This window comes from Strix uralensis, chromosome 3, assembly GCF_047716275.1.
Source record: "Strix uralensis isolate ZFMK-TIS-50842 chromosome 3, bStrUra1, whole genome shotgun sequence".
NCBI classification, from domain to species: Eukaryota; Metazoa; Chordata; class Aves; order Strigiformes; family Strigidae; genus Strix; species Strix uralensis.
The window spans coordinates 20,343,039-20,357,227 of record NC_133974.1 but is presented as its reverse complement, the minus strand read 5'-3'; the positions used below and the strand labels follow the sequence as shown (position 1 = coordinate 20,357,227).

The 14,189-nt window shown below is 38.1% G+C and overlaps 1 protein-coding gene across 3 annotated transcripts in view; it reads right to left on the bottom strand.

The window, feature by feature from the left end:
* The window catches only part of EIPR1 (EARP complex and GARP complex interacting protein 1), a 91,376-nt gene that overhangs the window by 42,625 nt on the left and 34,562 nt on the right, over positions 1-14,189 (bottom strand). For 2 of the 3 annotated variants that reach the window (XM_074861632.1, XM_074861633.1), the window contains exon 4: positions 3,409-3,565. In XM_074861632.1, the coding sequence (XP_074717733.1) occupies positions 3,409-3,565 (157 nt within the window). Of the gene's footprint in view, positions 161-3,408; positions 3,566-14,189 lie in introns of those variants that run through there. The other variant, XM_074861634.1, reaches the window with a different exon arrangement.

The window sequence follows — 14,189 nt, the reverse complement described above, 5'->3', positions numbered from 1 at the left end:
CTGTAATGTCTTGGAGATCATATTTTTGTCAAAGGTTTTGTCAAGACTAGAAAATTATTTCCAAAGATCTTGAGCAGGAAGGGCACAGTGTTCAAACATGCGAGGAAAGTTTAGGATTTTAGTCACAATCGATTGGAAATGCTCTTTTGGTCTTGATTCACAGAAGAGAACTGGCATTAAATATGTCCCTCCTAGTTTTTAATAAGAAATTTCAGAGACATTTGAGCACAGTGTTCCATAAAGGAGACTAGATAAAGGTAAGAAAACACAGGATCAGTTGTTCTTCACACCAGTAAGCAATTGAACAAAACCAATACCTGAAACGCCAGACCTGGAAAAAAAAAAAAATCCCCCCTTGCGTTACCTAGTACACAATACTAGAAATAGAAAAATCTGTGAGGCGATTTTTCAACTATCAAGCTTTCTTAATGGAAGAGGAAAAACAATTCAGAAAGATAAACCTTAAAGAAAAAAGTTAAGAAATAAAGCAGAGCAGGGAACACATGAACAACAGTACAAGCAAATAAAGCCCAGACACAGGTAGTAGATGCCACAGTACAGAGTCAGATGCGTTTTCAAGATATTTTGGTTTTTCCTTTTAATTACAGTCAAATCTCAATTACTTATAAGCTGCAACCCAGATTCATGAATATTGTGAAGCACCTATGGTATGGATGCCAAGACACACAAAACCCCTTCCCATGAGCTACTAGCTGGAGTCACAGAAGTTCATACTAGGGGATGCAAAGGCCGATACCAACATTACACCCTGCATCGCTAAACTGTACTATCAACTATGGCATTCTTCCCTGTCTAGCATCAGAAGATGTGATAAAAGCCCAGTTTATGTTTTTACACTTTTTTTTTTTAAGCATGCACTCTGACTCATTTTTAAAATTAACTTCAAAAAATTAAGTCTTTATCAAGTTTAAAATGTATCATTTCAAAAGCTATCAAGACTTCAAAACTCTTCCACCCTTAATGAGGGTAGCGGTTGTGGTACACTGCTCTACTGAGCTCTGTGGATTAAACTATGTCCTTAAAGTTCATATAGTCACATTGAACCCCTGGGTTCAGTGTTCAGTCTGTGTTTTGCGAGTAAAATGTGTAAGAGTATGCTCTAATGGCAAGGGAAGTGACAGAGCCAGAATAAGCGTTGCCCTTCTTACTGTGAGTGTCAGGTGCCAGACCACCACTGATCTCATACAAAGCAACTGTGTACACCAGAATGTTGGTTTCACATCGAGGCTTGAAAAGTATTTACACTTTGCATTCAGGAAAATTGCTTTTCATTTATGGTTGGTTCTAATGACTGTACCATCAGTGTCTAAACTAGTTTCATCTGAAATGTATAATAGAAAAGAACATCTAAGTTGCTATTCATAGTCAACACACTACTCAGTGGGACATGGTCTGTTAAGTGACACACATTTGGCACAAGACGTTTATTTTACTCATTTATGTGAGCTGTTTCCACTATGATTGAGGCAGGAATAGAAAAGCCTGCTCTAGAACAAGATCCTCTACCTCAGTTGTGCTTGCCTGAGATGATGTGAGAGGTATTAATGCCAAGTATTCCATTTATACTTTTTATCTCTCTGTAACACAGGACATTTTCAAATCTTTATGTGTATATATACACACATACATAGTTAACGGGTATTAAATGGTAGCAGATATTTGTGATCACTAGTAGTGAACAAAGTCAGATGACAGGAGACAGAAAATTACACATGAACTTACTACAAGCTATATTAGAGAAAAAACCTGATTTTTGGCATTCACATAAATGATATGAAGCAGTGATATGGCCCCTATTCCTCCTCTGGTGATCAGGCTACCACACAGAGCTCTGGAATCCCAGCATCAGATAGAAACAGATTATGGAAAATTAAAAGACAGTAAGTACATATCTTAAGGGGTAAAAGGTGAAGATTAAAACAAACAAAAAAATAATTAAAAGACACTACCATGAAGAAATTTAACATTCAGGAAGCCAAGATTTTAGAAAAAAGTAGCCTAAACAACACACTTCTGAATACAGTGATACGTCTAATCTTGTCCAAGAATCACCTAATAAATATTACCTTCTATTTACTTCTTTTTTTTAGTTGAAATTTAATCTAAAAGTCTCAAACTAGAAATTAGTGCCTAGAAATAGATGCTTAAAACTTATGGTACAGTGTATGACATAATTAATAATCAACTGAATTAACTATCACTTCTAAAATCTACCTTTTTTTACTAGCTAGCTAATTAAAAGAAATTTTTATGCAGCCAGATTTTGAAAAGGAACTGAGACTCATTTTAAGTATTGTTCCCTTTTGATATAACTTAAAATTACTCCTACTAGAATATATTTAAGTATAACGAGATTATGATGGATACCTTACACAGCAGGTATCTGAATACAGAAACCAAAGAGGCCCTTTCCACTCTCATGTAAGACATTCACAGCAATATACAGCACTGACATTGCATTATCCTTGTTCGGCTTCAGTTCAGAGTTGTCACATCTCGTTTACAAAAAAAATCTGCTCTGTTATTCCACATTTTTTTCTTAAAATTCTCTGATAATTGTGAAAGGGACTGTAAAACTTGCACAATCAGCTCCTACTCTGTATTCTTTCTGACGGACATTCCTGGGACTACAGCAGACCATATCCTTATGGTTTCAACTTTTCCTGCCAGTGGAAGATGATCAGGTGGTCTCAAATGATGTGAAACAACACTGTAGTTGGTAAAATATGGACTGAGTGTATTAACATTTCTTTGCCCTGCATCTTGTTCAGGAAGCAGTGGGAACACATCACATACATACCCATAAAGCAAAGAACTTGCAAATACGCAGTGGACAAATTTAACTTTCTTTTACGTAACAGAAAGGAAATGGAAACAAACCTCTGTAATACCCTCTGCAGTACTGCAACTCTCCTTGTCTTTTTTTTTTAGGCAACAGAAAAGGGTAGTTAAACAGGACCATATAATATAATGAATTCTTACCCTTAACAAACAATAAATTACTTGCACTTATGCCAAATCATTTGAGTGAAGACTGAAAAACAAAGACTGAAGTGCAACATCAAATTTATATTCCATAAAAAGATTGCAATGCTAAGTATTATACCTTTGTGCAACAAAGGTTTTAGATGGGGGCAGGTGCGGAGAAACACATTAAAACAGTACACAGGCTGTTACTCCATATGTGTTTGCAGGACTATAATAAATGTTTTTAATCTATGAAACATCTGGGACTAAAAATCCAATTTGTACCTTTTTTTTTTTTTAAAAGAAGGAATAGTTTTAAAGTGTATAGCATAGCTTCTACAATATAAATCTGCACAAGACTAACAGCACAGGTCTATCCTTTAGGTTTTTTCTAGGAGTATAAAATATGCAGAATCCTACCAGGCCATATTGCCATGGGCTGTGTTGTCAAGGTGACAGAGTAGCTCCAGGGTTTGAGTGTTGCTTGATGAATCATCAGGGGATTCATGACTGCCTGATTCCAATTCCTTCGGCATCCTCCAAACAGCAGCACATGTCATGACTTTACTGTCTGAAGCTAAGCAACAGAGAATAATGTCAACAGATCATTGTATGGGAGACATATTTTGTATACAGTGCATCAACATTTACACAAATCTATAAGCACTGCACATCTGCTGTTTAAAATATTTAAAAATATTATACCAAGATAAATTCAAAGAATGCAGAATGTGGATACAGACACAGACCTCAAGTTAACAGCCAAGTTGCTGCAAAACTCATAATTAGCGCGCATTTAACGTGCTTCTCTCTGTTAAAGGGCAAAAGTCAGTGCTCATGAAAACATAACTCTTTGGGAGGCAAGTTTTCCAAGCTTCATTCCCCATATTGATGTTAATGAAAATGAGCCACAAGTTACATTGCTCAATTTCTTAGAAATAACGATTGAGACTTTGTTTTAGCATTTTCCTTTTAAGGGCTAGCTTCAGTTGAATCTATACCATTATGTCATATCTTTCACTACCAATAACTACTTATTGCAAAATTAATTTTTTCATGTAAGTACGTTCCTCTAATTCTAGCAAATAAAAACAGCTTCCGAAAGACAAACTGAACTTATAGGCATATAGCAAAATATTACAATGTATGATGAACAAGCCAACTGTAGATTGAGGAGAAAATACCATATGGTCTATGCACATATGGCATAGCCCATCACCCAACATAGCAATTTGTAGCAGTGCAAAATGGGAAGAGACCTAAGCAGCACTGCATATGGTCATGTTGTTCCAGCCACTGGTCCAGGGTTCACAGAAGATGAATAGGTCAGCATCATCCACTACAGCAGGAACAAAGAAGCCTTAAGCAAAAGCTAGGGGAGCGACTGGAGGATGTGTTAAACGAGAAGTCCAGAGGAAAAGCAGCAACGAACGACATGTTTTCTGTTCTGAGGTCATTTCGCATGCCTCTCTCTCACAGTTCTGTCTCCAAGTACGTTTTAGCTGATTTTAGTGCAGAGTGCCTGATTACAGAGCCATGAGCAGACGTGACCAACTTACATCAGTGGAAAGAAAAACAGGAACGATTGTAATGAGAGTGTTTTCCAGAGGAAGGACAGCAACTCTGAAAAAGGCCCTCTCAGGCTAAAATTACATTGACAGGGGGGGAAAAAAGTCTGCATTATAAAGGTCACCAATCTAGATATTCTATACACAGAAAAGGCACCCAAACAACAGAGAATAGGACAAAAAGCAATTCATACGTAGTGATACATAGTAAATAAGCGCAAAATGCAAGAATGGAGACCTGTTTAAAAAAATAGACACATGAAATAAAAACCATAGGTAGTTAGATCAAACCAGTAAGAGAAAAAGGGCATTTCTATGAGAAGGAAACAGGGGTAGAACTTTAAATTAAAGCACAGAATTCAGAACACACAAGCACTGGGTATTTGATAGATTGTACTAAATATAAAATATATGTACAATGCACATAACTGTTCTACGGTAATTTGGCATATACAAGTTGAATACAGTATCAGGAGACCATACATCTAAATATGACAGATAATCCTTCATTTATTAATACTTTATAGAACTTTTACTAATTGCAGTGCATGCTAACTAAACGGCTATTTGCAAACCATTTGAGGCAAATCCTTTACTCTAAATCCATGTGCCACTAAATGAAGAGGAGAAAGCAGCAGCAGATGGTTACACTTCTTTAGTAAAGGGCAAATCGACGCACAGCATGCATTGTATGCCATACAATAATAAATAACATAAACTGAAAGTGCAATATAGTTCAAGAAGGTGAGATTTATTGAATGTTTCACCTCAATACTCACTATGTGACAGAACATTAAAGAACACCACAGAGAAGTTGATTAAGATTATAATTACAGAAAGGTCTGTACCATGCATATAAAGTATTAGCTTTTCCACTACCACGAAGAACTATGCAGAGAACCATAAAAGCAAATAATGGAAAACAAACTACATGTTTCTCAAGCCATCCCTCCTCTCAGCACAGCACCACGAGTCTCAAGACAGCCTTGAAATGTCATTTTAACTTCTTAAAACTGGAACATCTTGAAATTCTGATGATGTGTTCCTACAAATAACTTCTTAAAAAAGGTTTAGTTTCTTGCACAATCAGATTTCCAGATTGAAAACCCTAAAACAACTAAACATGCACTGGTTTGAAGACTGAAGGAGACTGAAAAAAAAAACCCCATTATAAATCCACCTGAAACTTGATGTGACACAGGTTTCTATAACACTTCGGTGTTTTGAAAATTGTCAAAAACCACCAATGAAATGAATCAACTTGAATTTTTAATGTGTGAAGCAATTTTACACAGATTTTATATTTGTTTTCAAATTATCACTACAGATGCTGTTAAGGAACAAGATTGAAATGTACCTTGATGCTCCAGGCAGAAGAGTAGTGAAAGCAAGTTTATCAGATTTCTGCATTTTGCAGACCTATCTATGCCATTCTTTGGAGCCCAGCATATAGTGTCCTCTCTGGAAAGCTGTTCGGTTGCTCTGATGATATGATGTGTATGAGATGTCATTTGCTCTTCCAGAATGCAAGAGAAGCTTGTCTTTTTAAATGTAATTTGACCACAGTAGATTTGTCTATTAATGGCTATTATGTAGTTAGACAATTATTTTTTAATATTATATTTTTATCATTTAAAAAAATTGCTCTAAGCCTTGTATATTAGCATACATCTTTAAAACACAACTCTAAAATTAAGCATACTTATCAAACTTACTAGGGATCCCAACAGCGCAGTAGTCATTCATTCTTTCTCAAATAGTGGAATTTAGTTGTTACTTTCCTCTGCCCATGTTTACAGAAAAAAAAAAATAGTACCTACTTTTAATTAACATTAAGAAAGGCTCAGTGAGGTAGCTGCCACTGCTTTTCACTATTAATAGAAAAATTTTACTTTTTTTACTTCTCATGACTAATTACATTTTGGTATTTACTAAAAGTTTCTTCTCACATTGCTGTCGCACATGTATAAAATAAGCTCACTACCTCCACTTTCTCTTATAACATAGAAATTCCTGTAAACAACTGGTAACAGTAAAAGGAGTCTGAAGTACAGGTTGGCACAGAATTTCACATGCAGAATCTTGTGCCATTCCATGCCTTTATCAGAACTGGTGGTGAAGGCCAAAATTCATTGTGCATCAGAAAGAGACAACACTGCAAACCAACATGTACAAAAATCCTCAACACTCAGCACAGATGTTATCCTCTGCTTTCAACTTGGTTTGAAGATGCTCATGGAAAATGACAGACCACTTCCTAGCTGTTGAATGACCATCCATCATTAAGAACTGTATGTGTATCGCAAACCTTCAGATTCTAATTCTGAACTCTGGACCAATTCTGGGATTAGATACTTGGCTGAAGTCTGTAGAGCTGAAACTTGATTCAGAGCTGTGTTAATCTCTCCTTGTACTTTTTATGTACTTATCTACAGTTCTGACACTTTATTAATTCCCAGATGTGTGAAACCAAAATGTAATTGCCACAGCCTCCCACAGAAGTAATTTTAGATATGGTTGCCCTTCAGAAAGGCTTAATTTCCCTTTATATAAGGAACTTCTTAAAAGACACCATTTTCTCCCTGGTAAAAGAGAGGGCAAACACTAGTGCTGAGTGAAAGGGTCCCTCCATTATGACAAATTAAATGGAGCTTTTTTGTGGGTCATGATTCCTCTTAATCAAATAACCACTAGCAACAAACCTACAGGAATCCATAGACACAAGATAACTCTCATTGCATAGAAATGCAAGTCCCACAACAAGCTTCTCATGGCTGTGTGACATGCTCACAAGCAGTATACAGTATTTGTGGAATTACCCATATAGCCTTATTTCCCACGTGATCATATTAAAATTTAAAAACCCAGTATTAGTGATTTCACTACCACCTTTGCAGTGTCATTGCTTACCTAGAATACCTACAGGCATAGAGAAACTCCAGATTTTCTCTTCTTTTACTATCTTCACACCACCCTACCAAACATATACATAGAAAATTACAGTGTTTTTATCTACCACCTCTCATACTATTTCTTAAAAACTTTAAGAGACCAATATGAATGTAATATTGAAATGACAGTGCCAGTTATTCTGCAAAAGAAAGAAAAACAAGGAAAACACATAGTGCTTACTTAAGTCATGGTTCTATGCCTGCCTTAAAACTATTTACATAGTTGGAAACCACTTTTCCATCCCTACCTCATATTGAAACCAGAATTTTTATGTCACAGCACCAATGCAGAAGAGAATGGGTAAGATTAAGCTAGTTTCTGTTGTAGTCTTATCACTGAATGTATTAAGAAAAATGTTATTGGGTCTAACTAAGCACTATCGAACCTGTCTTGAGAACTTGAAAGTTACACTTTCATAGAGAACAAGTGAAAGGTTTGCAGAAGGGAGTCCCACTGTATTCCTAAAGCACTGTTGACATAAAATGGTCGAGGAATGAGACAATGAAGTGTTTAACCTTGGTCACATTTGTTCCTCCTCATTCAAGAGAAATCCGTTATCTAATCCATTGTGCATCTACCGTATACCTTCTGCTAGGTATAGCTAAGAATGGAGCTAGATGTACTGTTCCAACTGCAACAACTGCCTGTTAAGCACTGCTTCCCCAAATTCATCAATACTGTCTGCTGGACAGAAAATACCGTCTGCTAGAGTAACTGTACAGTTTCATCTACCCAGTACTGTTGAAGTGATCCTGGTTTACAAACAAACCAACCAACCAGAACTCAAGGAACAAGCAAATAATCCCACATTTTGACAGCACTGAGTTAGGAAGCTACACATGATGCTGTCAGCAATGAGGGTGCAGTAACCAACTGCAGGACACAAACTTTAGTCAGTTCAGTCAAAGCTTTAGAGAGATAACCACGGCTACAGAACATGAAGCCGTCTTTAGATGCCTACTTTACAAGTCGAGCAAGTGAGAAAACTCTGCATGCAGAGCGTGCGATTTGCAAAGGGTCACAACTTGGTCAAATCGATACCAATTTTCACTGCAGCACTCAAAAGGACTTCTCAATGAGGGCTATTTCCATAACAATTTTCAGTTTTCCACTGCCAGCTGTTTCAACACAGAAAAAAAAGTAGAAGTTGTAGACAGATGAAGCATCCTATTTATCTTCCTCCAAACACTGCTCCACTTGAAGAGTTGTTCCAACTTAAAGTAATAGCCTCTGAGAAAGAAGTAAGTCTGGAAAAAAAAAAATCTGCCTGAAAGGTAAACATAACAGGAAGGAAGTTATTAATGAGAGTTTGAAAAGAAACACGTATGTTAACTACAAGTACTTGTTACTCTTTTATAGAGTTATGTCACACACAACAGAACAATTAACTGTACTGTTGCTGCTGGAACGAAGTAGCCTGCAGACATTCCTTAACAACTATATAATCGTTTTGGGACTAGATGCAAAAGGAAAAAATGTGGATATAAGAACACAGACTGCTGATTCCACATGCAATATATTTGCTCAGGACACTGAAAGTCATTCCTGCCCTTGTAGAAAATTACTAATTTTTTATGAATTTGCAGATTTTTAAGCTAGAAGGGATTGTATACTTCAACAACCCTTGATTTTGCTTCAGCAATTCCTACAGTTAAAGATTTACATAAGGAAAGAAGTGATTTCTGTCACATCTACAGATTTAGAGAGAACCTAAAATTTTAAGTCAATTATTATAAAGATTCCTTCAGAAAATGCCACAGACTGCAAAACTACAAAGAATGCAACTGAACATCAAGTATCACAAAAATCTGTTTATACAGACTTCTTGAAAGATACAGTTTATTCTCTTTAATAAGTAACAGCTTTAAAAAGGACATAACATGCAACCTCCATAAACATACTAAGAAACCAATTGATATCTGGACAACTTATGCAATAAATCAGAATAGATGCGCAGGAAAGACGCAGTCTAGTTTGTCACTGTACAAAGTAAGTGTTCTCACTTAGACCTCTATTTGATTTTATACTATTGAGAACAAAAAAGCCATACTTGTTACATTGGAGCTGTAAGTGATTTTCCAATTGAAAACAACCCAGTAATTTCATTGTTTTCTCACACTGAATCCCTTTACTGAAATTCTCCCTCCCCAAATATGTTTTTTGGAGGGAAGATAGAGAAAGAAACTATTCTACTTAGAAGCTCGATGATTTGAGTTTTAACAACAAGAAAAAAGAAAGGCAAAAAAACCCCTACCTGAAACTACTCTGGAGACACTTCCATCAGTCAAGTATTATTAAAACAAGTATGAACAGCAAAAAGAATATATGAAATATAAAAACTAAATCCTCATCAGAAGTGTAGATGCTAACCAATACCCTGCAGTTTCAACAACCAGGAAGTCTGAGTGCATGCAGAAACCCAGGGCTCTGTTTACCTTCCTCTTTCAGGTGTGGATTGAGGCACACCCAGAACTTAACAGAACTCAGTAACTACTATCACTTATCCATGTTCTTCCTGCCACCAGTTCACCCACTGGAGTCATTTCTCTAAAAGTAAAGTTAGTACCTTTTACAGGCAGTAAATAGAGACATTAGAAAAAGTAAAGGAGACACTTTAGGTAAGTGTCACCATAATATAAAGGGATAAGCATAAGAATAGAATTTAAATGGAATACAAGAAATACTGTCACCTGCCCTCCCATCCAACAGACTCAAGTGGATTTTGATCCCAGCTACACAGGTCCACATCACCCAACATTACAGTTCACTGTTGGTCAATCATCTACCTTTCATTATTCTGGCGCCACTTGCTGAATAAAACCTACCATGCCACTGAAGTAGGCTCTGACATATATAACAACCGCAGTCTTGACCTGTCAGAAACTTACAGCAGTTACCCAAAGCAGACCAGATCCAGTTCTGCTCAGTCCTCCCTAATTATATAATTTTACAAAGCTTTTTAAGCTTTGTGTTCAATCATTTTTTTATGGTCTTTCTTAGCTAAACACATATGATAAATCACTCTTGATTGTTTTTCCTTCTGCCAAAATTCAAGTCTGTTATTGCTAGTCTCCTGTTCTCTTTCTGAATAATTTCAAAGCACATTTTGTATGTATGTTAGTAATTCAGCATTTTAAAATTATTTTTCTATAATCAATAGCTATACACATCAGATGGTAGTATCTACAGGAATGATGTTTTCATTGTACTTTCTGCTGTCATTCTATTTCATTCCCCTGTGTTTAACCTTGAAACCCGAATGACAATGCTTCCTATATCCCTGCCTGCAGACATTCACACTGAAGCTGGAGGAGCTGAAGTATCAGTGCCTGACAGGGTTTGCTCTTTGATCAGCTCAGGTGGTGCAAAGCCAGCTGGCTGCAGTTATTCTGTTGCCCAGGGAACAACAACTGAAGTGTATACTTCCTAAATCTGCACAGGAGGCCCTTCTGCAGCGTTGCCACAGCAGCTCTTGCTGTGCAAGGCTGAAGTGGTGAAGCTGCTATAGCTACAGCCCAGCTGGTGCCCATTAATGCTCTCGGTATGACAGGAACAAGCAGCACTCAGAAGCCTCCTCCTCTCCATTGACAAACAGTTATCATTCTTACTTATTGATCAACGTAAACATCCTTCTCATAGTTTAATGAAATGAAGACATAAAACCCAAATTACTCCAGTATGTTGGGGGTTTTTTAAAAAATAACCTTTTTAGGCAATTCATAAAAAGATAAACCATATTCCATTTATTCAACAACATGTCCTTCACAGGCAAAACAGGTGGAAAAACAGCACACCACTCTTTCTGGGTTAAGAATTTAATCTTTTGTGCTAAAAGCCTGTGTAGACTTTCATCTCACATTTTCTTCTGAAATACATGAGGTGAGATATATGTAGAGAGTTGCAAGCAGTTTAATTTTTCTTTCCATCACTTAGACTTTTTAGCTACTAGAAAACAGCCTTTGATTTTTGAAAAAGGTAAACATGGAAACAAGGCAGAAACATAACACAACAGCTCACTCTGTATCCTAATAGAAGTATGTTTTCAAGTGGACTCAAAAGTAGAAATAATTAGTAGAAAAACAGTAACATGCAACAGTCCAGACATATTCACACAGGGGATATCTTCCATACTTAGCTGTTGTCTCATTACTCCAACCTATGGAAAACACTGCTTAAACCACAGCCTTCTTGTTAGCGTGCAGATCGTAGGTGACCATAAATTCACATTTACTGCACACCAATACAACACAGATATGGCTTAGATCTCTAGAGAACAGGCTCCCATGTTTGCATTGTATATACAGATATCTAAGGAGGTTTTAAAAACCTTACATGCTGGACAGTAATGCAGAGAGAATGATCTAAGAGCGTGTGAAGGCGTGGGGTATGACATGGAGAGACGACCAAACCCATCACGTTTTATGCACCCTCAGTAAGTTTGCAGATGACACCAAGTTGGGTGGGAGTGTTGATCTGCTCGAGGATAGGGAGGCTCTGCAGAGAGACCTGGACAGGCTGGAGCGATGGGCTAAGGCCAACTGTAGGAGTTTCAATAAGGCCAAATGCCGGGTGCTGCACTTGGGCCACGAGAACCCCCAGCAGCGCTACAGGCTTGGGGAGGAGTAGCTGGAGAGCTGCCAGTCAGAGAGGGACCTGGGGGTGTTGATTGACAGCCAGCTGAACATGAGCCAGCAGTGTGCCCAGGTGGCCAAGAAGGCCAATGGCATCCTGGCTTGTATCAGAAATAGCGTGACCAGCAGGGATAGGGAAGGGATCTTACCCCTGGACTCGGCACTGGTGAGGCCGCACCTCGATTACTGTGTTCAGTTTTGGGCCCCTCACTACAAAAAGGACATTGAATTACTCGAGCGTGTCCAGAGAAGGGCAACGAAGCTGGTGAAGGGTCTGGAGCACATGTCGTACGAGGAGCGGCTGAGGGAACTGGGGTTGTTTAGTCTGGAGAAGAGGAGGCTGAGGGGAGACCTCATCGCCCTCTACAACTACCTGAAAGGAGGTTGCAGAGAGCTGGGGATGAGCCTCTTTAACCAAGTAACAAGTGATAGGACAAGAGGGAATGGCCTCAAGTTGCACCAGGGAAGGTTTAGACTTGATATTAGGAAGTATTTCTTTACAGAACGGGTTGTTAGGTGTTGGAATGGGCTGCCCAGGGAGGTGGTGGAGTCCCCATCCCTGGAGGAGTTTAAGAGTAGGGTCGACATAGCGCTTAGGGATATGGTGTAGTTGGGAACTGTTAATGTTGGGTTGATGGTTGGACTGGATGATCTTCAAGGTCCTTTCTAACCTAGATGATTCTGTGATTCTGTATGGAAATGGAAGACAGAACCTGCAGAAAGCAGGCAGTCAGCAGGCTGAAAAATTAGAGAAGGTATAAATTGCACTTCTTTATAGTCTGATGTTTTTTATGTTATCCAGAGGTGATTTGAGGCAATGTTCCAGCACATACCTTTTTGGGGGGATATACTCTGCAGATATACATCTATTTGAGGGAGCTCAAAATTTACTGTTGGCATTTCTGGAAATCCACCATATGGGGACAGCCCAAGTGAAGAGCTGCAACCATTGCTATATCGATGAGCTGAACTTTGCTATTCAGGTATAATTTGGCTGCAACACTGTGAAAGCTGCTCAGCAGCACAAATAGGCATGCTTTCTTCCTGACACTTCACATGACCAGATCTCATAAGTCACAACAATGGCTTATGGCTTGTTTGATACCTGAGATATATCTCTCTAGGTATTTTAACAGAATAGAAAAGAATGGAGAAACTAGCACTAACTACATGCTTTTGTTTGTTTGTGATAATCTTCCTGCTGTTGTTTCCACCAGCACACTGTAACCACAGCAGTGGGAGCCCTACAAGAAACAAGGTATCAGCTAGCTATGTAAAAAGCATTATGAGATTTAACCCTGTGCTGAGGAGAGCTGCACAATACACCAATAAAAATTAATGAACCATATTTACATGTTGGCTTCCATCATCACTAAGGCTAGTGAAGCTGAACACCATTATCAATGCTGACACTTTTACACACACAAAAAAGGGCAAAGAGAAAGCAGGAGTCTCATTGAAGGCACTTATTTTCATGACCAACACAGTGGCTGTCAGTAGGACTAGGTGACAGCAATGCACTAAGGTTCCCACTTGATGTTTCATGAAGTATTAAAACTCTATATTCCTTAAGAAGCTAATGGGAACTGCAAACCACTTAACCCCTCATCGAATCAGGCTCCTTACTAGACAGTTGCATTTTTAACAGTCTATCTAAATAACCTTTAGCATTCTTGTTCTACTCTATAGGAGGAGTTCCAAAGACAAATGTAAATGACTTGACAGTTCATTGAAATCTACTACAAACAGGACAAACGTCACTATATCCAACATAAGCAGCTTATGTGACTGCCTCAAGCTTGCCAGACCAAGTTCTAACAACTAGCTGAATTTGAAAAGGTAGGTTCACTACCCCTTAAACCAGCCTTTCACAGTCTCCACTTTGTACTTTTCCTCAACAAAAGCCCAGATGTCTGGTCACTATTACAGAATCACAGAATCATTCAGGTTGGAAAAGACCCTTGGGATCATCGAGTCCAACCATCAGCCCTACTCTACAAAGTTCTCCCCTACACCATATCCCCCAACATCACAGCCAAACGACCCTTAA